The following is a 25,961-nucleotide window of genomic DNA, read 5'->3' as shown; positions in this document are numbered from 1 at the left end:
TGTGGCTTCAGGTTCAAAAGTCTGACAGCAGATAATTAAAATATTAATCAAAACAAAACTTTACGAATAATATTGGTGGCGAAAGACCTCCTACTACTACTATGTGTTAAATGGCTTCTCTCTCTCTATGCCCTGTAAAATAAACTAGTTTGGGTGGGGGGGGGTCATTCGACCGCTGGTTCTAACAACAATGCTTTATCTCAGCGACGCTCGGCACACACCACGGAGTAGTCCCTTCCAAGTGATGCCATCCCATTCCCACCCCGGGTTTATCACCCAGCGAGTGAGTGACCGCGAGGGGACGGCGCGCGTCACTCCGTAGCGTCACGTGACGCGTGTTCCCAGCACGCCTGTGGTGGAGCTCCGCCCTCTCGGCGTTGAGCGCCACGCGGCGTGCGATGCGGTGCGAGGGACGATGGCGTCAGAGATAACCTTGCCCCCCCCCCCCCCCCACTAGTGCGCTAACCACTGCATCACCGCTCCACCCCACACTACACACATGGCTCTCTATACACTAAAGACAATGACACCCCGTGTAACCTTAACATACTGTTGGGGCAAATGCTGTTAGTAGCGAGTCGCACCGATGAAAGCCGGTACTGTGACACACGAGGGAGTGGGAAGGCAGCACCACGCCCAGAAATACACAAAGACACTCACAGACAGTAACAATGACACAAACACAATAACAAAGACCCACAAAAACATACACACCAACCCACTTACCCGAAGACAAAGATCCCCCGTATAGCTTACAAATACTGTTGAGTTAAGTGCTGTTAGTGAGGTTCACCTATGAAGGCCATCCTGGGAGTGACCCGCCTTTGTATCCACAGGGGTAATGTTTGCTCATCGCGCCATGTAGTAATTTGAGGCTGAGTCGACCTAGGTGAGAGCCAAGGCCGATTCATATAATCGCTATCAATGTTGTTTGTATACAGGTCATGGGCCTCCCCTAGGTCGACTCAGCCTCAAATGAGTACCTGGTGCGGTGTGTAAACATCGCCACTGGGGAGACAAAGGCAGTTGGGCGTGGTGCTGGCCACCCACCTCCTCGTGTACCGTTCCGGCCTTCATAGGTGCTCGCTAACAGCACTTGCCCCAACAGTCTGTTCAGGCTACACGGGGGATCTGTGTCTTTGTGTGCGTGAGTCTGTGCGTTGTGCCCGTTTCTCTGCGCTGCTCACACTCCGTGCTCTCAGCACGCACGACTCAGATCCAGAATCCTCACTGAGTTACCAACATCACCACCATACACCCACAGCGCGGGGTAGAGCGGTTGACTAAACGAGTGGTGGACGGAGTGCAGCAACTCCATGGAGTCGGCGCGGTAAAACGACAGCAGCCCCGCCTCCCAGTGCAGGTGACACCCGACTCTCCGGGGAGGATTCCTCACCGGCACTGAGGTCCAGACATCACCATGAAGCACGTAGCAGCTGTTGTAATCTTTATATAAAACCCAGGATGAGTCGTTCTGTCCAAGGCTGCACTCTTTACCACCCCCTTTCCGTGCGATCGTCCCGTACACGACTCCAACCTTACAGCTCCTCGCCGCACCCCCCAGGTCCATCTCCCAGTAGTGCTGACCCGACGAGAAGCTCTCGGAGCACAGGACTTGGTCCCAGGCATCAAAGCGGTTTGGGTGATCGGGGCGACCCTGGGAGACAGCGGTCAGCGTCACCGTCCTGAGGTCCGACGAAATCTGGAGGTTGTTGTAGGCCGAGTTTGGGTCCAGAGTCGGTGAGCGTCCATCTGCAGTAACAGCAGCACCACGATAACAATAGCACTCGTGCACTAACACGCACGTACACTACAATAGAGCAATTCATAATGAGCTTTATTATACAACGTTGTTATGCGTAGCTATCGGTGTGATGACATGTAACGGGCACTTTGTCAATCCACTGCTGGATGACCATACTTCACCACGCCGGTCACCACACGTTGGCGAAGGCAGGCGGCGTAGCTGGCGAGAGCACAGAAGTACAGTACAGCGGTGCGTTTACCCGCCCTGCCATCTGCTGCCCCGCCACGTAGCCCCGCAGCCTGTATCACCTGCGAGGCAGGGTGGTGACTGCCCCACCACGTGGCCCCGCAGCCTGTAGCACCTGCAAGGCAGGGTGGTGACTGCCCCTCCACGTGGCCCCGCAGCCTGTAGCACCTGCTAGGCATGGTGGTGACTGCCCCGCCACGTGGCCCCGCAGCCTGTAGCACCTGCAAGGCAGGGTGGTGACTGCCCCTCCACGTGGCCCCGCAGCCTGTAGCACCTGCTAGGCATGGTGGTGACTGCCCCGCCACGTGGCCCCGCAGCCTGTAGTACCTGCTAGGCAGGGTGGTGGCTGCCCTGCCACTTGGCCCCGCAGCCTGTAGCACCTGCTAGGCAGGGTGGTGACTGCCCCGCCACGTGGCCGCGCAGCCTGTAGCACCTGCTAGGTAGGGTTGTGGTGGCTGCCCGTGCGAGCCCTGCCCAGGCGCAGCCCCTGCGGGGCTTTGCGAGGTGCCAGGAGGTGGGGCAGTGGATCGCAGCAGCAGCAGCAGCATCAGCAGCGTGGATATCAACACGCCGTAGCGTCCGTGTGTGTACAACAAACTCAACGATCTCCCGTATAACCTTTCACAGATTGTATCAGCAAGTGCTTTTGGTGAGTGGCTGTGAAGGCCGACACGGCACACAAGGGGCTGGGGTTGGCCAACACCACGCCCGGCCGCCTTTGTCTCCCATGTGGTGACGTTTACACACGCACCAGCTGCTCACTCGTGTGATAGTGTCGTGATGTACACTCGTGTGTGATAGTCTAGTGATGTACACTCTCTGTGTGTGATAGTGTAGTGATGTACACTCGTGTGTGTGTGATAGTGTAGTGATGTACACTCGTGTGTGTGTGATAGTGTAGTGATGTATACTCGTGAGTGTGTGTGTGATAGTGCAGTGATGTACACTTGTGTGTGTGTGTGTGTGATAGTGTAGTGATGTACACTCGTGTGTGTGTGATAGTGTAGTGATGTTCACTCGTGTGTGTGTGTGATAGTGTAGTGATGTACACTCGTGTTTGTGTGTGATAGTGTAGTGATGTACACTCGTGTGTGTGTGTGATAGTGTAGTGTTGACTGCGGTGTTTAAACATCGCCACTGGGGAGACAAAGGCGGTCGGGCGTGGTGCCGGCCACCCACCCCTTCATAGGAGCTCGCTAACAGCACTTTCCCCAACAGTCTGTTAAGGCCATACAAGTGATTTCCACGGGCAACTTTGCTGATGCCTTGGCCTGGTTGTCTAATGAAACCTAAAGTTGCCTTTGATTCTGAGAGCTTCAGGCTGTAACACTCAACCCTAAGAATCCTCAAGGTGTCTGTATCTCACTGCCTCAAGCACTAATAATGAATCCTAAACATCTCAGCCCTAGCGTGTGTGTGTCAGACTCACACGCAGAAAAGCAATAGCATCCTCACTCAATTATACACATGTGTAATGTTAATAAAGGTCAAGTAATAGTGATTTGCACTCATCTGTGTGTATGTGCTATATTTTAATGTGTAGGTATATTGATATATGTTTTTTAGTAGTTTACCTTTTTGGCTAGGTAGTGAGTTAGACGGTCAACTAAGGTCAAGCCGGCTGGCTGTCTGATTGGCTGTCTGATTAACCTCTGAATTGTAACACAGAATCCGAAACGTGCCTTTGAGTCTTAGAGCTTTAGGCATTAACACTAAACTCTATGAATCCTAACTGTGTGAGTCTGGATATCGCAGCCTCAAGTACTAATAATTAATCATAAGAATCTCAGCCACAGTGTCTCTGTGTAAAACACACACACAGCATAGCAACAGCATCCTCATTGAATAATACACACGTATAGTGCTAATAGAGCTCATGTAATACTTCTTTACACTCGTGTGTGTGCTGTATGTTAACGTAGAGGTATTGCAATACATGGGCAATAGTAATGTATCTGTATGTATGTACATTGATACACATGGTCAGTCACAATGATAGCCTCGAGTATTAACATTGAACCCCAATAATCCTTACTGTGCCTTAGTAGGGATATAGCAGCTTCAAGCATTATGAATGAATGAGAATCATTAGGCTGTCTTAGTCTGGTTATGAGCCTACAGCATTAATAATGAACCATATGCATCACAATGGTGATGCAATTGGCTCGAGTCTGATGATGACATCTATCACAGAGAAGACTTATAGTCATTCATTAATCTGCTACAATGGTTACTTTGGCCAACATCATCCTCACTGGATAATACTCGCGTGTAATATCAATGGAACTCATGTAATAGTGAAATACCCTAGTGTGTGTGCTATATATTATCGTCTAATGAATACAGTATAGTCGTAATGTGTGTGTGTGCACGTACAGTTCGTGATAGACAAGGTTGACCATGGTTATGTTTTTGTCTGGCTCTGAGCATCAGCCATTAACTGGGGAACCTAAGAATTCTTAAAGTGCCTTAGTTTGACTCTCTCTGCATCAAACTGTTAACATGAAGCCTAAGACTCCTAAAAGTTTCTTAGTCTGGACGTATGCTCCTTGGGTATCCTACAGGCAGCCTTTGTGTCTGCATTGGTGATTGTTTACAAGACGTCCTGGGTACTCATTAAGGCTGAGTGGACCTAGGAGAGCTCCAAATTGGTTCTGAATCCACTCACCACTGATGTTAGCCAGGGCCGTGAATAGCCTGTTGGTGACCATGTTTGTATCTCAGTGCACAAACCATCCCATTTTCACTGGACATCCGTACTTACTCTCGCTCAACCATACATCCATACACCTCCGATTATCACAGTTGGTGTGAAAGAAGTTCAATATATATCTATACACTATTACAAAGACACGATACCCCGTATATCCTCAACAGACTTTTGGGGAAAGTGCTGTTAGTAAGCACCTATGAAGGCCCACACGGCACACGATGGGATGAGTGGCCAGCACCACGGCCGATCCGCCTTTGTCTCACTAGTGGTATGTTTACACACCGCACCAGGTACTCATTTGAGGCCGAGTGGACCTACGGGAGGTCCAGGACCAGTTCAGATAACCCATCACTGGTGTTGGCCTTGAGCGGGATTCACACTCAGGATGCCAGTTTCATAGCGCAGCAAACTAACCACTATACTACCGCTCTGCAACGTACATGTACAAGCACAATTGCATGCACAATAACAGATGCACACATGGCAATAGTCCGTGGTACTCACACATGAATGCCAGCAGGTTGACCACAGCTCCCTGCAGGGCGCTGATCGAGGCGATGTTTTTTTTTTTGGGAGATGAGGGTGGAGATCCCTTCTGAGCGTCTCTCCTGTGAGACCAGAACCAAAAGTGACTCGCACAGCCCGTGTCTTACACAGTACCAACGCACACAGCATCATTACACAGCATCATCATTCACAGCATCATTACTCACAGCAGCATCACACAGCCCGGGTCTTACCCAGCATCATCTTGTGAAAAATAAGAATAGGTTTTGCCTTTTCTGCCAAAAAACTAGGTGCTCTGATGTTCAAACACCAAATAGATACTTTTTTGTAAGGAATCAAATCTGCATTAACCACACGTACTTGTGGTGAACATGCAAACAAACATTCTCTGATAATTATATATGATGCAATGCCATTGAAACTGATTGGCCTAGAACAGAGACAACCTTCTTTATGGCCTAGTCTTACCAGTGTCAGACCAGAGAAAGCCAAAGGCGAACAGTGAGCATGTTTGTTTGCAGGTTCATCACAAGTACGTGTGGTTTAATGCAGGCTTGAGTCCTTTCCAAAGGTATCTATTGCTGTTTGAACATCTTAACACCTGATTTAAAGCTTTCATGACTGCAGGGGTTCATATTCTTCGTTCTTTCGGTAAAGTCACGCAGAAGGGAAATAATAAAATAATATAAATATAAAACAATAAAAATTCTCACGACGTTTCGACTGCAACACAAGCAATCATCACCAGGTGTTAAATCCACAGCAAGAAATTTTGAAAAAAGTGGCGGTTTGTTCTAACGTCAGCACCAAGGACAGCCATTTGGCAGTTTGCCAGATGGACGAGTCCATATATGTTCGGAAAAGAGGAGGGGGGAGCAGAAAATGGAATGCGGTCTGAAAATCACCGTAAGCGTGAACACAATAAATTAAGACCCGAAATGGTTTATCAAATCCTGCCAATGATTGCTAAGCCAGAATCCATCTTCTCGGTTGAAATTGTCTCTGTGTTTGTATATGTGTAATGCGAGCGTGAATGGGGTTTCTGCTGGACTCTGGCCCAATCACACGACCCGGGGTATTGGAGGTGGAGCCAGCAGGGCAGTATGGGAAGAGGGGATCTGACGATCCGGAAGGGAGGAGTCAGGGTCACGTGGGAGAGAGGTTATAGAGAGGAGCCCAGGAAGAGATCGAGGGCAGTCGATGGAGTGAAGAGGCGGGACCACGTTTGGTGGCCGCCGCGCCATCAGCCACGTGGCTGATGGGGCTTGGCACACCGTCGGCCAGCGGTGTGCAGAGCGAGAGAAGAGTGTGCGGGGCACACGGGGCTAGCGGGGTGGCTAGTGGGGTGTGCGGGGCATATGGGGCTAGCGAAGAGGCTAGCAGAGTGTGCGGGGCACACGGGGCTCGCGGAGTGGCTAGCAGGGCGTGCGTGGCACGCGAGAGGAGACGCTGGTCCCTTGTCAGGACCAGCGGGGTGACGCACGAGTGGAGGAGCTGAGGAGGAAGCGAGTGCGCGGGGCGCGTGAGAGACGACGCTGGTCCGAGGAGGAGGCCAGCGGGGTGCGGAGGAGAAGAACCCAAATAAAGGACGAACGGAGACTTACATCGCCTGACAGAGTCCTTTATTACATATGTATATGTGGATAGCCTCATGAACGAACCTCTCATGGTAGCCAGATGGCATGCAAAGAACCTCTGTCTTGGAGAAATCAATGTAATGTGAGCCCACTGAATTATAACAGTGATATGCCATGGCCGAGGTGTTGGTCCTTCCGTGTTTTAGGTCTGCTTTATGCTCACGGATGCGGTCAGAGACATGTCGTTTGGTTTCTCCAATGTAACTACTACCACAGAGGCAAATCGGTTTGTAAACGCCAGGGTACTGTATGTCCGGAATCACATCTTTTGCAGATGGAACGAGATCACGGATTTTATCGGAAGCGTGGTGAGTGGGGGCGGAACCTAAAGGCGGAGCCAGCAAGGCGCTATGGGGAGGCAGGATCTGGAAGGTTCGGAAGGGCGTGGTGAGAGGGAGGAGACAGGATCACGTGGTGAAGGGGATATTTGGGGGAGCCCGGAAGGGCTCCGGGTCAGTTGGGAGAGTCACGAAGCTGGACCACGTTGGGTGGCCGGAGGGAATCCGCGCCATCAGCCACGTGGCTGGAGGAGCTTCAGCACGCCGTCGGCCAGCGGTGTGCGGAGCGGAGGAAGCGAAAAGACTGACGAGAGAGCACGTGCGGGGCGCGCGCGAGGAGCAACGGGTCCGCTGTCGTGACCAGCGGGGTGCGAGTGTCAACCAGAATAAAGAGTGATGGAGACCAAGCAGTGTGTGGTGAAGTCCTTTATTACATTGGGGTCAGAAGCGGTTCGAGATGTCAAAACATCTCAAAAAGAAAAATCAACCAACACCTTCTTCAGATGACGACGGGGACCTTCCTCAAGCGGTGGCGGTCCCGGACACGGATGGCGCGGACGGGACGGCGGCAAGCAACACTGCGGGAGTGCAAGATATCGTCGCGGGAGCCGAGCCGTCTACGTCTTCGGGCGCCGACGACGGCTACTAGCACGTAGCATAGCAAATTGACTCGCTGCGGGCCGTTTTGCTGGACTTGGTCACTCTGGTCGCGCCGGCGCCGGGACAACCACACGTCGGGCCTCTGCGGGGGGCGACTTCGGGTGGGCCTGAGCCGTCAGAAACTGGCTTGCAGAGTCGTTGCGGCCGCCACAGGGTCTTCTACCGTGCCGGGCTCTATACAAGGGATTAATGTGCAGATTTAGTTGATTCGGGCGCGTCCGCCACTATCATGTCGGATGTTATTTTCCATCTTCTATCCATTCTGGCGTCGCGGGTACATCCGGTTTTCGATGCGTGTGTTGCTGCTAACGGGGGGAGTATGGGCATCGTGGGCCAGGTGGAAGCACACATTTCCGTTGGGGACGTGTCGACATTCGGGGTCGGTGTTGATCTCCAGGTCCCTCGCTGTGCCTTGCTTATTGGGGACCGATTTCCTGGCAAAGATGCCAATTAAGATAAGGGTGGATCAGGGTTGCATTGAGTTAGCGGTGGGCCGTAAGATTTTCTTTCTGCCGTCGCCATGGGGCCGGTCCACCCCGGACCTCCCAGTGCAGGTGCTGGCCGACGTCTCGGTCGAGATTCCTCCGGGCTCACAGATGCTCATTCTGCTGCACTATCGGAAACCCGTGCCTGGGGTTGAGGGGGCGGCGGGTGTGCTGCTGTCGCCGTCCAATGCTGTTACGGGCGGCCTGGCGCTGGTCGCAGCCCGGACAATTGTTCGTCCGGGTCAGCCTCTGTTTTTGCAAGTTTTGAACGGAGGCGCGGACAATGTTGTGGTGCCGGCTGGTACGGTCTTGGCCCATGCCACTATCGCTTTTACAGCCCATGCTGAAGCGGATAGCCAGGATCTCGTGGCAGGGGTTTCGGCTTCTTCGTTGCCGGACGATCGATGGATCGCCGGGTTGTGTCAGGAAAACGCGTCCCTGACTGCGTACCAGCGGTCCGCGCTTCGCTCACTGCTGTCCAAATATTCCGACGTCTTTAGCAAGAATGATTTCGATCTGGGACGCACCTCGCTGCTTTCCCATCACATTAATACCGGGGATGCTAGTCCCATACGTATGAATCCGCATCGGTTGAGCCCCTCGGAGAGGGATCACTTCCACGGCGCAGTGGATGATATGCTGGCCGCTGACATTATTTCTCCGTCCAACAGCCCATGGGGTGCTCTGGTTGTTCTGGTAAAGAAAAAGGATGGTAGCCTGCGATTTTGTGTTGATTTTTGGAGGCTAAATAAAGTGTTGGTTGCAGACGCGTACCTCCTGCCGCGTATGAATGATTTCCTCGATGCCTTGTCTGGGGCGAAATTTTTTTCGACCCTCGACCTCTCCTCGGGGTTCTGGCAGCTCCGCCTGGACGAGTCGTCGAGGGAAAAGACGGTTTTCCATATGCCGCAGGGGCTTTTTCAGTTAAATTGTCTCCCCATGGGATTGAACACCGCCCCTGCTACGTTCCAAAGGTTAATGGAACTCGTGTTGACCAGCCTGCAGTGGGACACGTGCCTGGTATATTTGGACGTCATTGTTTTCAGTCTCACGTTTGAGGAGCATCTTAAGAGATTGGATGCTGTTTTGCTAGGGTGCGTTCCGCTAATTTGAAATTTAAGCCCAAGAAGTATCACCTTTTGCAACACTCCGTGCGCTATTTGGGTCACATTGTCAGCCCTGATGGTGTGGCCACAGACCCGGACAAGACGGCGTGCGTTCGGGACTGGCCGACTCTGGCCACGGTGGGGGACGTACGTCGATTTGTTGGGTTTGCTTCCTATTACCGCAGATTTGTATCAAATTTTGCTACGATCGCTAGGCTGCTGCACCTCCTTACGGCGAAGAATCAGAGGTTAAAATGGGGGACGGAGGAGGAGAAGGCGTTTTGCGGCCTACGCAATTGGTTGGCATCAGCACCGACGCTGGATTACCCTGATTTCACTTTGCCTTTCATTTTGGATACCGACTCTAGTGATACGGGTATTGGCGCCATCCTATCGCAGTGTAAGGGTGGCATCGAACGCATTGTGGCTTACGGGAGTCACGTTCTCTCTCTGGCTGAGACCCGCTAATGTGTCACCCAGTGGGAATTGTTAGCTATCGTGCATTTTGTCCGCCAATACCGCCCGTATCTGTATGGCCGGAAATTCATTGTGCGCACGGACCATGTGGCTTTGCAATACTCCTTGAAAGTTGACGAGCCATCTGGCCGGCTGGCACGATGGCTGGAAACTTTGCAGGATTTCTCGTTTGACATTCAATACCGTTAAGGTTTGCGTCATGCTAATGCGGAAGCGCTCTCCCGACTGCCGTATGGGTCCGCCTGCACGTGTACCTCGGGCACGAATACGTGTACGCAGGTTCCACAGCCCCCGCGGCCTGTCATATCTGCTGTGGAGAAGCCCGCGGCATCCACGTGCCCGGAGCGGGCTGATGGGGTTTTGAATTTTCCGCATTCCGTGTGGCTTCGTGAACAATTGCTCGATGACTCGCTTGCGGCCTTGCGGAGTCAGGCTGCAAAGTCGAAGGGGTATCCGTCATCTGATGGGATGCCGGGAGCAGCTCTCTGGGACGGATTGTTGATGTGGAGAGAGGACTTGCAGGGTTGCTGGCGCCTTGTCGTTCCGTTGTCGTTGCGATACGAGTTGATTCGGATTCTGCACACTGAGAAGTTGTTACATCTCGGGGTGCAGAAAACCTTGTTGACGTTACAACGTGATTATTTTTGGCACGGCATGATGACTGACGTTGTTGGGCACATTCGGGCGTGCTCAGACTGTGCCCGGCGGAAGCCGCCCAAACAACCGTATGTTCCCCCGGTGCAATCGATTAAAGTGACGCAGGTTAACAAATTGGTGGCATTGGATATTCTGTTGGTCGGAGTCGAATATCTTTCGCGATGGCCAATGGCTTGGCCTTTGCCCGACCAGTCGGTGTCGTCTGTCACGGAGGCATTCCTGTTCGGGTACGTGATGGACAAGGGGGCGCCGGAACAACTGCTCACGGACCAAGGGCGAAATTTTTCTTTGAACCTGCTGCGGGATGTGTGCGACGCTTTGGGAACTAAGAAAGTTCGGACCTCCCCCTACCATCCACAAACTGATGGGATGGTTGAACGGTTGAACCGGACCCTGTTGGCCATGCTCTGCCATACGGTTAGTGAGAATTAGGCCAATTGAGATTTGCATATCCCGGGAGTGCTCTCCGCTTACTGGATGGCACCACATGCGTCGACGGGGTATTCACCTTTCTTTTTAATGTATAGTCGCGAAAATGTGCTGCCTGTGGAGGTGCAACTTGACACGCGTGCGAAGGGTCCTGTTAAAAACCTCCCCGATCATATTCGCGAGTCCATTCGGCGCGTGGTGGAAGCGTGGGATGTGGCCCGATTGGCTACGGCCAAGACCCAGGCCCGGAACGAACGGTGTGCCTGGCGCTCTCATCGTGTGTCCCCTTGGCGGGTGGGGGACACGGCCTGGCTCCACTGCCCACAGGTGCCGGTGGGGACCTCCCCTAAATTGCACAAACCCTGGCAAGGCCCAGTGGTGCTGATTGAGGTTCCTAGTACCCAGTCCGCACGCGTTCGTGTCGGGTCGCGCCGTTGGTACATCCACACGTCCCAATTGAAGCCCTACGTTGCCCCTCGTGTCGATGCGTCATCTCCTAACATTGCCTTGCCGGTGTCTGTCGCATCCGACGTGCCACTGCCCTTGCCTGTTCAACCTGCAAGCGTGCCTGTCGTGCCTCCTGTAGACGGGCCGACGGTGATCCTACCGGACACAGGGATTTCTGCACCGGGTGGGCCTACCACGGCGACGGGAGCACCTGCTTCCACTGCCCCTCCAACCCCACCGAGGTTGTGGCTGCAGGGGGCCCCGATTTCGGGCCTCTCTGATGCGTGGGGTTCTGCAAAGGACGGGCCTCCACCAGCGGCGGATGATTCCGGCTCCGTCGCTCCAACTCCATCCGGACTGCGGTCTCTGAGGGCGCCGGTTCTCATGAAGGACGGGCCGGCGGCCCGCACTCGATTCAGATCCCTTCCCTTACGTTGATTGTATTCGTCATTATTGTTGTTCTCTGTTGTGCCTGTTGTGGTTCTTGGAGGTGTTGCCGTCGCTCGCATTATTTTCATCTTGATTCAACCGGGATGGCTGGTCCTTTACATCGGGGGGGGGGGTGGGGGGGGGTGGTGGTCATGTAATGCGAGCGTAAGCGGGGTTCGCTGCTGGGCTCTGGGCCAATCATACGGCCTGGGATATTGGGGGCGGAGCCCAGTATGGGGGCGTATGTGAAGGTCCGCCGCTCACCTCGGGTCCAATCGGAAGCGAGGTGAGTGGGGGCGGAACCTAAAGGTGGAGCCAGCAAGGCGCAATGGGGAGGCCAGATCTGGAAGGTTCGGAAGGGCATGGTGAGAGGGAGGAGACAGGATCACGTAGTGAAGGGGATATAGGTGGGAGCCCGGAAGGGCTCTGGGTCAGTTGGGAGAATCACGAAGCTGGACCACGTTGGGTGGCCAAAGGGAATCCCCGCCATCAGCCATGTGGCTGGAGGAGCTTCGGCACACCGTCGGCCAGCGGTGTGCGGAGCGGAGGAAGTGAAAGAACTGACAAGAGAGCGCGTGCGGGGCGCAAGCGAGGAGCAGCGGGTCTGCTGTCGGGACCAGTGGGGTGCGAGTGTCAACCAGAATAAAGAGTGACGGAGACCAAGCAGTGTGTGGCGAAGTCCTTTATTACACTATTATATCGGTCACATAGCATAGAGCTGGCTGCTGGCAGGGAAGGGGATCTGCAGCTTACAGAAGCCCTGACTGACAGGTCACGTGATAGATCAGAGATGGATGTAGGGGAAAGGTCACGAAAGGGACACATCGAGAACCTGCTAGTAGGTTCCAGAAGAGGGGCGTGGCCGGGGCAGAGCGAGGCCACGCTGACAGTATAAGAGGGGCCCCGGGAGGGGACCTCGGGGCTGTCGTGTGGAGTGGGATCCTGTCGTGCTCCTGCTGCTAGAGTCTTCGTCTCCGTCTACGCCATCTCAGCATTGCCAGTCAGGCAGTCTACTAGCTGTCCTAACTGGGAATTATAGTTACCATGTGTGAACTGTGAAGGCCGTTTAATAAATAGAGTGCCTCCTACTCTTTGTGTCTCTGAGTCAGTCACTATACTATTGTAATAATCCTTCGGGAGACGGCTTCGGAATCAGTCCTTTTATTTCCACTCCACAATACACTTTGCTCACTCACTCTCCGTTGCTGGCAGACAACGGAGAGAGGACAGACTACGCACTAAGTCCCCACCGTGCACGTGACACCCAGAGCCCCCATCCGCGCGTGACCCTGCTCTTGTCAGTTTCAGTCTGCTCTCGATCGTTCTCTCTCACTCGCTCTTAATACCTTTGTCACGTGGTTCCCCCAGCCAATCGTTCATGGACAGCTTCGACCATTCTCGATGGTTCCCTGTCAATCCCAGGACCACGCCCCTCATCCGGCTCCCCATTAGCTGGGGCCCCGAATGGCTACGCCAATCACTCCTGATGACCTGTCGTGATCACGCCTGGGCCATGGTCCCTATCTCAACCCTTATTGGCTACAAGCAGGACCGGCAAGCCAATCCCCACGTGAACCCTCTATGGCTGTTATTACAAGGGTGAAGAACCAATTCTGCAACATCTTATTAGGGCACCAAGGTGCGTTTAACAATTTGAGGGTGAACCGGCGTTCCCGCGCCTAACAACATTTAAAACAGTCACCCATAATAAAAAAAATCACAACATACATTAGGGCGCCCCTGCAGCGCGGTAACGACAGGGAAATCAGCGAAACGATCAAACGTTAACGAAACGGAAGAGATTTCGACCGCGTACGCGACGCGGGACCCTCTCCGCTCCCAGTGCAAGGTCGCTTTGCTTCCGGATGGACAGGAGGTGGCAGGCTCGAAGAAGAAGTCGGTTGTTGGTGCTTGGTCACGTCCAGGGCGGGCTCCGTTGGAGGGGGGGCAGCGGGGGCTTCCTCAGCCCTCAGAACCTGTTCATCTGCAGGAGGCACAACACAGTCCCCCCTGGGATCAACGGGCGTGTCAAGCGGCGTAGTCGGCCCAGCAGAACCCGGCAGGTCAGCTATTGGGGATGAAGGACCGACACGCGCGTCAACATAGGGTTTAAGTCGCGAGGAATGAACATACCACCGACGTTTTCCGTATTGAACGCGGATACTTTGCGAGTTCTGAACATCTACGAGCATCACAGGCCCCCGCCATGGCCTGTGCAGTTTAGAGGGTGTGCCCACCAGTACCTGGGGGCAGTGGAGCCACGCCAGGTCTCCCACTGACCAAGGCATGCGAGTATGCGATCGACGCGCGTACCGTTCGTTCCTTGCCTGAGCACGGGCCGTCGCACACCGGGCAGCCTCTCGCGCCTCCGTTACTCATTCAAGCGAGTCACGCACGTGGTCAGGCAGGGAGCGGGATGGTTGTTTACTCGGCGTACCCAGTTGCACATCGATGGGTGGAACATTTTCACGGCCATACATAAAAAAAAATGGTGAGTATCCCGTGGACGTGTGCGGAACCATGCGGTATGCCGCTAAGACGCCTGGTATGTGCAGGTCCCAATCGGTTTGCTTTTCACTGACCGTGTGACAGAGCATAGCCGAAAGGGTACCATTGAATCGTTCCACCATACCATCTGTTTGTGGATGGTATGGGGAGGTGTGAACTTTCTTTGTACCTAGCGCGTCACAGATTTCCCTAAGCAATTTGGAGGAGAAATTCCGGCCTTGATCTGTGAGCAGCCTTTCAAGTGCCCCCTTGTCCATGACATACCCGTTCAAGAAAGCGTCGGTGATGGACGCTGCCGTTTGGTCGGGCAGAGGCCATCGGCCATGGAAAAAAATATTCCACCCCGACCAGAAGGTATTTATTGCCCCTAGCCGACGGGGGAAACGGCCCCAGAATGTCGAGAGCCACTAATTCGTTGATACGGGACACTTCAATGGAACGCAACGGTGGTACATAGTGGTTCCGAGGCGGCTTCCTCTTCGCACAATCATGGCACGAGCGGACAAAATCACTGATGTCCGCCGTCATACCGGCCCAGAAAAAATCCTTTTGCATCGCGGCCACAGTCTTTTGGACGCCGAGGTGCATCAACTTATCAGCGTGCAGAGCACGGAGCAGGTCGTAGCGAAGCGAAGTAGGCACCACCAAGCGTGGTCGGTCAGACACCCCGTCGGTACACATTAACAATCCCGACTTACCCCGGAACATCTGCCACTTCCAGCCCGCCAATTGCGATTTCTGTTTCCCAACCAATTTACGTAGCGGAGACAGCGAGGCATCGGCCTCCTGCTCGCGCAACCAGACCGCGTGCGGCAGCCGTAAGGTATCATCGGTGTCCACCAACACCTGCTGGTCCTCCTCCTTCGCTTTTGCCCCTGCGTCGTCCTCATTCGCTATCGCCCCCATAACCGGGCAGGGCGACGTGGGCGGTGCGGCGCAGCGGTGCGTGCCCTTCAGGCAAGTGCACGGAGGAACGGGCGGCAGCCTTGAGAGCGCATCAGCGTTCGCGTGACGGGCCCCCTTTCGGTATGTTATATTGAAGGAAAATTCCTGTAACGATTCCAACCACCGGGCCAATTGGCCTGACGGCTGATCCAATTTGAGGGAATATTGCAAAGCCGCATGATCAGTGCGGACCAGGAATTTCCGTCCATACAGGTACGGCCGGTACAATCGAACAAAATGGACAATTGCCAAAAGTTCCCGCATTGTCACGCAATATCGCGTTTCCGCAGGGGACAGAACCCTGCTGCCATACGCCACCACCCTCTCAACCCCGTCCTTACGTTGCGACAAAACGGCCCCAATGCCGATATCACTAGCATCCGTATCAAGGATGAACGGCTGCGAAAAATCTGGGTAATCTAACGTAGGCGCCATGGCGAGGTGGTCCCGAAGTGCCATAAAGGAAGTTTCTTCCTCCGCCCCCCATTTAAACCTTTGATTTTTGCCAGTCAGAACATGTAATGGTTTTTTATTCTCAGGTTTTTTCGGTAAAGTCACGTAGGTAAAACATTAAAAATAATGAAAGTAAAATAAAACAAAACAAAAATAAAATTCACGACGTTTCGGAGGCAACACAAGTCTCCGTCATCAGGTGGGACCGTCACAGCCAGATTAGCTGCATCAAGTGAAGCAATGATTCAAGATGTAATCCCTTATAAGCAAGTTGAAGGGGGGGAGGAGAGGGGGGGGGGGGAGTTCATCAGAATGTGGTAGCCAATGAATGGAAACGTATCGGGAGGGAGGGGGGGTGGGAGGGGGAGGGAGCCAACAAAAAATTTGGCGACGGCTTGGACGCGGCTGCTGCGCACGCCAACACAATGGACAGAGAGGGGGGAGGGGAGGTCTGATATACATGATAGAACAAAGGAACGAAAATGCCCATGTTTATACCAATGCAGGCTGAAAAATGAAGAGAGTACTGTTAAAAATAACTGGGGATGTTAACACTCGGTGAAGTAAATTAAAATAGTGCCTGTCAGATAAGATGGTCCAAAAAGTGTAATTAAGTCTTTTTTGCGTGGTTAATAACATCTTTCCAGTGATTACTGAGTTTGTACCCATCATCACGGTTGAAATTATGTCTGTGTTTGTATATTTGTATGGCTTCGTGTACAAACCTTTGATGGTAGCCAGGAGGCTTGCAGAGAACCTTGGTCTCGGAAAAGACAATTTCATGAGAGCCCGCCGAGTTGTAGCAATGATCGGCAACGGCCGAAGAATCAGTTCTGCCGTGTTTCAGATCTGACTTGTGATTCTTCGGCCGTTGCCGATCATTGCTACAACTCGGCGGGCTCTCATGAAATTGTCTTTTCCGAGACCAAGGTTCTCTGCAAGCCTCCTGGCTACCATCAAAGGTTTGTACACGAAGCCATACAAATATACAAACACAGACATAATTTCAACCGTGATGATGGGTACAAACTCAGTAATCACTGGAAAGATGTTATTAACCACGCAAAAAAGACTTAATTACACTTTTTGGACCATCTTATCTGACAGGCACTATTTTAATTTACTTCACCGAGTGTTAACATCCTCAGTTATTTTTTAACAGTACTCTCTTCATTTTTCAGCCTGCATTGGTATAAACATGGGCATTTTCGTTCCTTTGTTCTATCATGTGTATCAGACCTCCCCTCCCCCCTCTCTGTCCATTGTGTTGGCGTGCGCAGCAGCCGCGTCCAAGCCGTCGCCAAATTTTTTGTTGGCTCCCTCCCCCTCCCACCCCCCTCCCTCCCGATACGTTTCCATTCATTGGCTACCACATTCTGATGAACTCCCCCCCCCCTCTCCTCCCCCCCTTCAACTTGCTTATAAGGGATTACATCTTGAATCATTGCTTCACTTGATGCAGCTAATCTGGCTGTGACGGTCCCACCTGATGACGGAGACTTGTGTTGCCTCCGAAACGTCGTGAATTTTATTTTTGTTTTGTTTTATTTTACTTTCATTATTTTTAATGTTTTACCTACGTGACTTTACCGAAAAAACCTGAGAATATGAATCATTGCAGTCACGAAAGCTTCAAATCTAGAATGTAATGGTTTTGCCAACGTCGCAAAGTTCTTAACGAAGCGGCGATAATAGGAAGCGAATCCAATAAACCGCCGAACATCACCCACCGAGGTGGGTGTGGGCCACTCACGTACACACTTCGTTTTCAGAGGGTCAGTGGATACACCGTCCGAACTGACAATATGACCCAGGTAACGGACGGAGTGTTGCAGGAGGTGGCATTTCCTCGGTTTAAACTTAAGGTCAGCCGCATGCATTCTTTGAAAAACTGTCTCAAGGCATTGGAGATGTTCCTCGAACGTGCGGCTAAAGACAATTATATCGTCTAGATATATGAGGCACGTTTCCCACTGCAGTCCCGCCAACACCAATTCCATGAGCCGCTGAAATGTGGCCGGAGCCGCGTTCAGGCCCATCGGCAACCGATTAAATTCAAAGAGGCCTTGCGGCGTGCGGAATGCCGTTTTGGCTTTTGACTCGTCATCGAGGGGAAGCTGCCAGAAGCCCGAGGACAGGTCAAGGGTGGAAAAGAATTTAGCACCCGATAAAGCATCCAATGAGTCATCCATCCTCGGTAAGGGGTACGCGTCCGTTACCGAGATTTTGTTCAACCGGCGGAAATCAACGCAAAACCTCGTACCACCATCTTTTTTCTTAACCAAAACGACGGGCGCGCCCCAAGGGCTGTTGGATGGCGAGATAATATCCGCCGCCAACAATTCATCTACTGCCCCACGCACGTGTTCCCTTTCCACCGGGCTCATGCGGTGAGGGTGCATACAGACAGGAGGCGCCGCACCGGTTTCAATATGGTGCGACAAAAGCGATGTGCGGCCGAGGTCCAAATCATTTCTGCTGAACACATCAGCGTACTGCAGCAACAGCGAACGCAAGGCGTTCCTATGTTCATTTGACAAGGAAAAATTTTCTCCGCATAAATCCGCGATCCAGCGTTCTTGTGAACGATCATGTGGAGGCTCATTCGCGGGCATCCGAGCGCGCGGCGGTTTTTCACAAGAGGCGAAATCGGTAGTGGCGTGAGCCAGCACCGATCCCTCCGGAACAACAACGCGGTCAGGTCCCCCATTCAAGACCTGTATGAAAGGTGCCTGACCTGGGCGCACGATCGTTTGTGCCGCCGCCAAAGAAAAAGATTTCGATACGGAATTCGATGGGGATAATAGCACACCTTTCGCACCCCTTCCCATTTGAAGTGGTTTTCGGTAACGCAGCGGAATAAGCATTTGCGCTCCCGATGGAACCTCCACCGTAGTCGCAACTACAGCAGTAACTGCGTTACCTGTAGGCGCCTTGGCCAGCAGGGAAGGCAGGAACGCCATCCTACGACCCCCCGGCATTTCCAAACAGTCCTGGTCGACCCGTATTCTCAACGGCATCCAGCGCAGGAAATCCGTACCCAACAAGCATGGAACAGCTAGCGAGCGAGAAATTAACACAGGTCCTGCGGCGGTAATATTTCCGATAGCGATGCTCACATCCACCTGTCCGCAGATACCCATGCTCCCCCCATTGGCGGCAACACACGCATCATTAACCTTGCATATTCTCGACGCAGGAATGGACAACAAATGAAAAATTACATCCGAAATGATGGTAGCCGATGCGCCAGTGTCCACCAAGATACGGACGTCAACGCCGTCGATGGTACCTCGTACCGTCGACGAGCCCGACGCCGCAGCCACAATCCTGCGAGCCAATTTCTTCCACTGTGTAGCAGAGCATGTCAATGGAGCAGGAGAAGTAAAATTATCCTTAGGAGTGTAAGAATGAGTGCGAGTGGATGAGTGATGTGACACGACCTGCCGGGTGTCCGATTTGTGCCGACTCGCCCGAGGTTGTTGCAGCTCCGCAGCAGGTAGAGGAGATGGAGGTCCCCTTGGCGGAGGAGGCGACAGCAGAGGTCGGCAGCGGCAGTGACGGGCGAAGTGGCCCCGTCTGCCGCACTTGAAACACGCGGCCGACGTCGGCCGGTGGTCGGACGACCCGGCCCTCGCACGCGGCCGGCCCGTGTAGTCGCCCCGCTGGTCGCGCAGCCGCCGTCCCGGAATCCTATGCGGGACAGCAGCAGCCAGCATGTCGTCGTCGTCGCCCGAGTCGTCGGAGCAGTGGACAACCCGTCGCGGAGACCACCCCAGAGGCGGCCCATCGATCTCGGGTTTCCCCGTCCACGCCGCCATCTGGTCCCAACGCTTGATATTAAACTTAGCGTCCAGGCAGCGCGCCACCCACCGCGATGAAAGCGGTTCGTGGACGCACACTGGTAGAGAGATGTTGAGCTCCTGAGACAACTCCAGCATGCGGGAAAGGATGAGCAGATCCAAATGCTCGGCCGTTGCGTCGGGGTAGGCGGCCATGGCCATCGCCATCAACGCCCCCCGATAGGCCAACGGCGATTCCTCCGGTGCTCGGCGACGCGACATAAATTTTCTGGTGGCCGATGTCGGCGGGTCGTAAAATTCCGCCATCTCTGTGAACGCATCCCGCAGTGTCTTCTTCTTGGACGCCGGGATGGAGCAGAAGACTCCCAGAGACACATCATCGAGCAGCGTAGGTAGCACTCCCAGCGCTTCTTCCTCCGTCCAGTTGACAGATCTAAAAGCTGACTCGAAGCGCCACGTAAGAGCACTCCAATCGCCCCCGGCGATAAATTATTTTATTTGTGGAAGGCGATGTCCGCGGTGGCAGGCGCGCGCCGCGGGCATCTCCGGCTGGCGTTCCCGCCCTCCGCTCGGTGCAGACAAAATGGCGTCCGGCGGCCGCGTGGTGGTAGGCGCGCCCAAAATGGCGGCCGACGACTCCGGCGCAACCGCCCCACCCAAGATGACGGCGTCCTCCCGCGTGGCAGGAGCAATGGCGGACTCCGATTCCTTTGCAGGACCCCTTCCCGCGGCGTCCAGCTGATCGGCGATCTGGCGACCCACGGCTGGTGAGGACGCCACCGCGGTCACCAGGCTTAGCAGAATGGCGCGCAACGACTCAATCTGCTCCGCCATCAGCCGCCATTCGTCTTTTGTTCCTGCGGTGGTCGCGTCCTCCCCCGGTCGACGTTGAGAGGCGTCGAGGCGAGTGTCATCAGCAGGCGGCACAAGGGCTGTAGCTCCCAACAGCTCATCTTCATCCATCTCGACCTCTTCCTCCAATAGAGGCACGGGCAGGTTCTTTTTTCTGGGGTGCTTAGACATCTTGACGATCGTCCAAACAGTCGCAGAATTACTTCTGACACCAGTGTAATAATCCTTCGGGAGACGGCTTCGGAATCAGTCCTTTTATTTCCACTCCACAATACACTTTGCTCACTCACTCTCCGTTGCTGGCAGACAACGGAGAGAGGACAGACTACGCACTAAGTCCCCACCGCGCACGTGGCACCCAGAGCCCCCGTCCGCGCGTGACCCTGCTCTTGTCAGTTTCAGTCTGCTCTCGATCGTTCTCTCTCACTCGCTCGTAATACCTTCGTCACGTGGTTCCCCCAGCCAATCGTTCATGGACAGCTTCGACCATTCTCGATGGTTCCCTGTCAATCCCGGGACCACGCCCCTCATCCGGCTCCCCATTAGCTGGGGCCCCGAATGGCTAGGCCAATCACTCCTGATGACCTGTCGTGATCACGCCTGAGCCATGGTCCCTATCTCAACCCTTATTGGCTACAAACAGGACCGGCAAGCCAATCCCCACGTGAACCCTCTATGGCTGTTATTACACTATGATACAGGCAAAAAGGTCAAATAATACAGTATCATGTCACACAGCATCATACCACACATCATCATACCACACATCATCATTACACACATTATAATCATCACGCAGCCCATATCCCACACACGGAGTCACCCCATGTGTTAATTTGTGTGACTTCATGAGTCCATACCGGTTTGTCTCCTTTAGGTGAACCTGCAGGAGTCAGACACAGGGGGCGCGAGTCAGTTCATCTCCAGCCACGTTAACCACGTGGCGATTCATAGACGCGATGAGCTGGGCTGCGCTCAGCCATTCGCATATCCCAGTGTTGTTGGTTGTAAACAAGAAAAGCCGTGGAGTCGTTCGGACTCGATGGTTCTCATCAGCAAGGTGTAGCCTCTTAAACCGTTGCCACTCGGTACCCAATGTCACAGGAAGCGTCCGTAGCATTCGATGTCGATTCGCAGTGATTGTGAACTAATATTCAAATTAAGTACGCACTGTGAGGGTGAATTACACCCAGAGAATCGCGTTAGCAGAGTCGATAGTTTAACAGGGTGAACATTTTTTGAAGCAGGCAATCTCCACATTGGTCTCATCAGCAGTCAGTGCTGAAAAACAAAGCCCCCTGTATTTCTTAGAGTTAAAAGCACTTCTATTTTCAGCATGACTGATGATTGGTCTACATTTGGTTACATCAATAATTAAAATGTAGTATGAAGAAGTCTCAATCTGTTGTACATTACAGGACCATGCGGCTACAATTTTAAATGCCAATATCTGCAGACATCACCAACGGATTAACTCGAGGGATTTGCGTGTTAATCATTTATTTATGAATTTGAATTTCAAAAGTAAGTTATATTTTTATCAGAATATACAAATTCACGTCAGTGGACTTGATTCCTCATTTAATTTCAGAATGAATGGGCTATACATTGTATTGGCAATGCTTTATCCTTGCGTTGAGTTACATCGCATGTGCCATGTTTAAAAAAACGCAACAAATATACGCAAACTGGGGCACTTGTCCTGGCTCCGTGAGCGCTCTACCTGCAGGAATGTGAGCGAGTCCCTCTCCTCCTGCAGAGCGCGCAGGCGCGTTGCTGCTGCCTGGAGGTCGCTGATCTCACGTTTGTAATGAGCGATATTCTCCTTGATCTGGGACAGCAGCTCACGCCCCTTCACGTCCACGCGATCCAGAGCTGCCCTCTCCTCTTCATCCAGCGTCGCCCTCATACGGGTGAACTCACCTGAGATGCGAGTCTTAGTCTGGACCATGGAATCCTGAAAAGGGGCATGCGATAGACTCTATCAATTCATATACCATGCTGTGAAGACCAAAGTCACATTGTTTTCTGGATATTTCAAACCTAGATTTCCTTGCCTCGACATTGTCGTTGAGCTCCCACTTAACAGGTCAATAACTTAAAGAATCTAGGTGTTATCTTGTCTTTCACATTGATAATCTGGCCAGTAATTATATAGTCCAAGCCACCATCCTCCCCATCTTTGACGCCTGTGTAATCATCGACCGCCTAGCCTCTTGTTCCATTATACCACCAGGCCGCCCACTTTGACCTTGATGCCTCCATATCAATGCATGATTACATCCTCTGTATCACCTCTAATTTGTCCCCCTGGATACCTTCATCCTTAACGTTCTTTTGAACAAAACTGACAAATACGTGTAAAAACAGTACAGGGGACTAGCGGTCACAGGGGGTAATGACAGGGTAAATAGCAAAGGAAGAGACAAGGGGCCACAAAGGGAAATGACAGGTTAAGGGACAGACAGGGGAAGGATCGAGAATAGTGGCTGTGGTCAAGTGATAGAAGGCAGTAGGTATGGGTCAGGGGCCGAGAGCCATCCAGAAGGTTCTCGATTCTGAGAGTGTGAGCGTGAGTGTATGTGTGTGTGAGTCTTAGTTACCTAGAGTGTTATACAAGTAGGAACAACAGGTTCCACACTTCCCACCAGGGATTACTTGTCTGTCTGTCGTGCATATCCGGAATTCCGCCCACCCATGCACCTCCCCACCGAACACCGAGCTATGCAGCGATTGGTTGACGATGTCGGGGAGGGTGGGGGGAAGGGTAAACATGCCAACTCATCCAACTGCCCCCCCCCCCCTTGAACGCCGCGCTGTCCAACCAAGTTCCTACCGGCCCACTCCGAAGAAACGTGTTTTTGACCGGGCAGGGCCCACTGAGCTGTATACGATTCGGAAGTGACCTTTCCTCGAATGATGGCTCAACGAATTGGCGGCTTAAATGTAGAAATTGAGTGCTTTGACCGCCTTCCCCACCCAGCCCCTCCCTCCCCACCCAGCCCCTCCCCACCCTCCCCTCCCTACCCAGCCCCTCCCCACCCAGCCCCTCCCCACCCAGCCACTCCCCACCCAGCCACTCCCCACCCTCCCCTCTCTACCCAGCCCCACCCACCCCTCCCATATTTGGAATGCACGACGGACAAAATAATCCCCTGGGGGCTGGTGTAACCAGAGGTTCCTACCAGTATAATGTCTGTTTATTTCATTGTTATATTCTCTGCAAAGAGTCTAATGATTATGTTGGTGTTGTGTATTATATAATTTGGCATCTAACTAGGACCCATATCATTACAAAAGGGCCCTTACCCTTTTGTAAGCAAGCCTGACTGATACCGAGACACTGGGTGTGGAAATTAGTCCAGAGTTTGCTTTTACCGAAACAATACTTTTGAAACGATGCACTCCCACATCGTGGAGCTGATAGGATGTGTACATTTTTTCTCATGATTTTTATAGAGGCAGATATATAATGGAGAATTTTATCTGCTTATATGTTTTTGTTACGAATATTCTCCACGTTTCTTTTTAATATCACCAGCTGATCTGATGCCCTACATTACAATGTATACTTTTGCATGCAAAAACACAAAGAGGCTCATAGCAACATCGTTGAAAACATATCAAAAGTAGACATGATTACGTAATTATCCTTACAATTAAAATGTCTTGCCCTAAGATTTAATCACGTTAACATCACTATTCGTGCAATTCAATTTAAAATGTTTGAAATATTCAGACTCTTTTGTTATGTTGGCTTGAGAGTTGGGTGCGTGTCATGAGAGCAATATTTTTTCCAGCATTCCCGGAACTCTTGATCTCACGTCTCTTGTATTTATTCTGTCATTTAACAGCCGTTTTCCTGTCATTTCATCTTCATCTTAACTCGTTTAATTTCTAGTTTCTAATTCAATACAATAGTTGCCCCATACTGCGTTATTTTATCTCACTCATTGCAAGTCATTCGAGTTAACCTGCGAAGTGTTGTGTAGTCTCACGAGATATTAACTTTTTTTTACATATAAACGTTGCATGTTTTTTAAAATCATTTATATTTCAAGCACCCATAGCCATAATCATGCAATATCTTGCACAGTTATTACACACTGACTAAAGACTATCAAAATTAACTTGAATCTACGGAGTTGTCCTCACAGGGAGAGAGTCACGGACTCCACGCAGGGTGGAGGTCACAGGGTAACAAAGGCCACGCGTAGTACCTGCACGGCCTTGCGAGCGACCTTCATCCGTCCCACGGACGCCTCCGCCTTCTTCCTCTTCTCCTCCACCGCTCGCGTCTCCGCTCCAACTCCATTCTGTAAGAGACGAGTCCACCAAAGGAGGCTCAACTTCCTATGCGGCTCCCTCTCAGCCCCACTCCACACGGAGACCTCCACAGTGATCGTTCTATAACTGCCCACCAGAACAGAGTCCAAGGAAGTCCGCTTGAAAGAAAAAAGAGCGCGAAAAGAGAATCATCCCATCCTGATGGTCTTCATTTAATGAGATGTTGTTGTAGTACCACTCTTATGGGTTCAGGTCATGGTATTGTTCGCTCCTGAGTGACTCCAACTCAACCCACACGGGCCTCACCTTCCGTGTCTGATGCTCATCCTCCAGTGTGATGAACTTATGACCCGTGTGGTCTCCTGCGATGGTGCAGTCCCTGCACACTAGGCTGATGTCTTGCTTGCAGTAGAACTTGAGCTCCTCGTTGTGCCTCTTGCACTTGCGTTCTTCAGGGTTCACATCTGATGAAACCAGGACGTGATCTTTAAACTTTGTATTTTCCAGGTGAGGCACGAGGTGTTCCCTGCAGAAGGACGTCTCACACCTGAGGCAGGTCTTCACTGCAAGCGTCTTGCCTTTTGGGCAGTTGTCACAGAATACAACACCATCAGCAGCTGCAGCCATGGTCTCAGTTACTCGCAGCTGCTCTATGAGGTTGGCGATCGTCACGTTCCTGGTCAGCTGGGGTCGTCGAGGGAAGGTCTTGCGGCACTGCGGGCAGCAGTAGGAGTCTGTCTCCTTCCAGGCATCCTCCAGGCACTGGAGGCAGAACGAGTGGCCGCAGCTCAGCGTGGAGGGGCAGTCAAACGTGTCCAGGCAGATGGAGCAGGTCAACTCACGGTCCACGTTGTCAGCGGGAGCTGCGCTCGCCATGACCCGAGGATGCACCCAAAATAGTTCCTCACTGTGCCTCAGAGAATATATTTCAACAAAAATACTTTATGTTTATAATATTGTGAGATGTTGATTAACATTGTCGAGGTGTGTTCTGTTCAGGAGACGCTGTGGGAGCAGCTCACGCAGCGGAGACGAACAAGAAAATTAACTGACTTCACCTACAGTTAAATTATAAATATCTCGAGACACGCCCTGGAATGTTCCACACGGCGGCTGGGCTTACCTGTGTAGACGTGGCGTTACAGTCACGCACTGTGTTAGCTTAAACTGATTTTTGTCTTGGTTCTATCGGTAAAGTCATATAGAAGGGAAGTAATAAAATAATAAAAATAAAACATAATCAAATAATTCTCACGACGTTTCGGCCACAACGCAAGCAGCCGTCCTCAGGTGAA

At 52.3% G+C, this 25,961-nt stretch overlaps 1 protein-coding gene across 1 annotated transcript; it reads right to left on the bottom strand.

The window, feature by feature from the left end:
- Window positions 1-542: 542 nt before the first annotated feature.
- On the bottom strand, window positions 543-25,712 carry LOC144733039 (E3 ubiquitin-protein ligase TRIM11-like). Its single transcript, XM_078614767.1, has 6 exons — window positions 24,973-25,712; window positions 24,600-24,695; window positions 22,103-22,336; window positions 21,240-21,262; window positions 5,211-5,314; window positions 543-1,752 (listed from the first exon to the last, which is right to left on the bottom strand). The coding sequence occupies exons 1-6, from the start codon at window positions 25,540-25,542 to the stop codon at window positions 1,199-1,201; spliced, it is 1,581 nt and encodes a 526-aa protein (XP_078470893.1). The 5' UTR covers window positions 25,543-25,712; the 3' UTR covers window positions 543-1,198.
- Between the last annotated feature and the right edge of the window lie 249 nt (window positions 25,713-25,961).

Source organism: Lampetra planeri, chromosome 45 (assembly GCF_965212315.1).
Source record: "Lampetra planeri chromosome 45, kcLamPlan1.2.h2, whole genome shotgun sequence".
In the NCBI taxonomy this organism is placed as follows: domain Eukaryota; kingdom Metazoa; phylum Chordata; class Hyperoartia; order Petromyzontiformes; family Petromyzontidae; genus Lampetra; species Lampetra planeri.
Note: the sequence above shows the minus strand (reverse complement) of the source record. Positions and strands in the feature narration are given on the sequence as shown.

Excerpts from the sequence above, each read along its gene's own strand:
- LOC144733039 (XM_078614767.1), bottom strand. The coding sequence starts at position 25,542 with ATGGCGAGCGCAGCTCCCGCTGACAACGTGGACCGTGAGTTGACCTGC. Across the intron at positions 22,337-24,599 it reads TCGCTCGCAAGGCCGTGCAG|GATTCCATGGTCCAGACTAA; the intron begins GTACTACGCGTG and ends GCCCCTTTTCAG. Across the intron at positions 21,263-22,102 it reads ACTCGCTCACATTCCTGCAG|GTTCACCTAAAGGAGACAAA; the intron begins GTAGAGCGCTCA and ends TGACTCCTGCAG.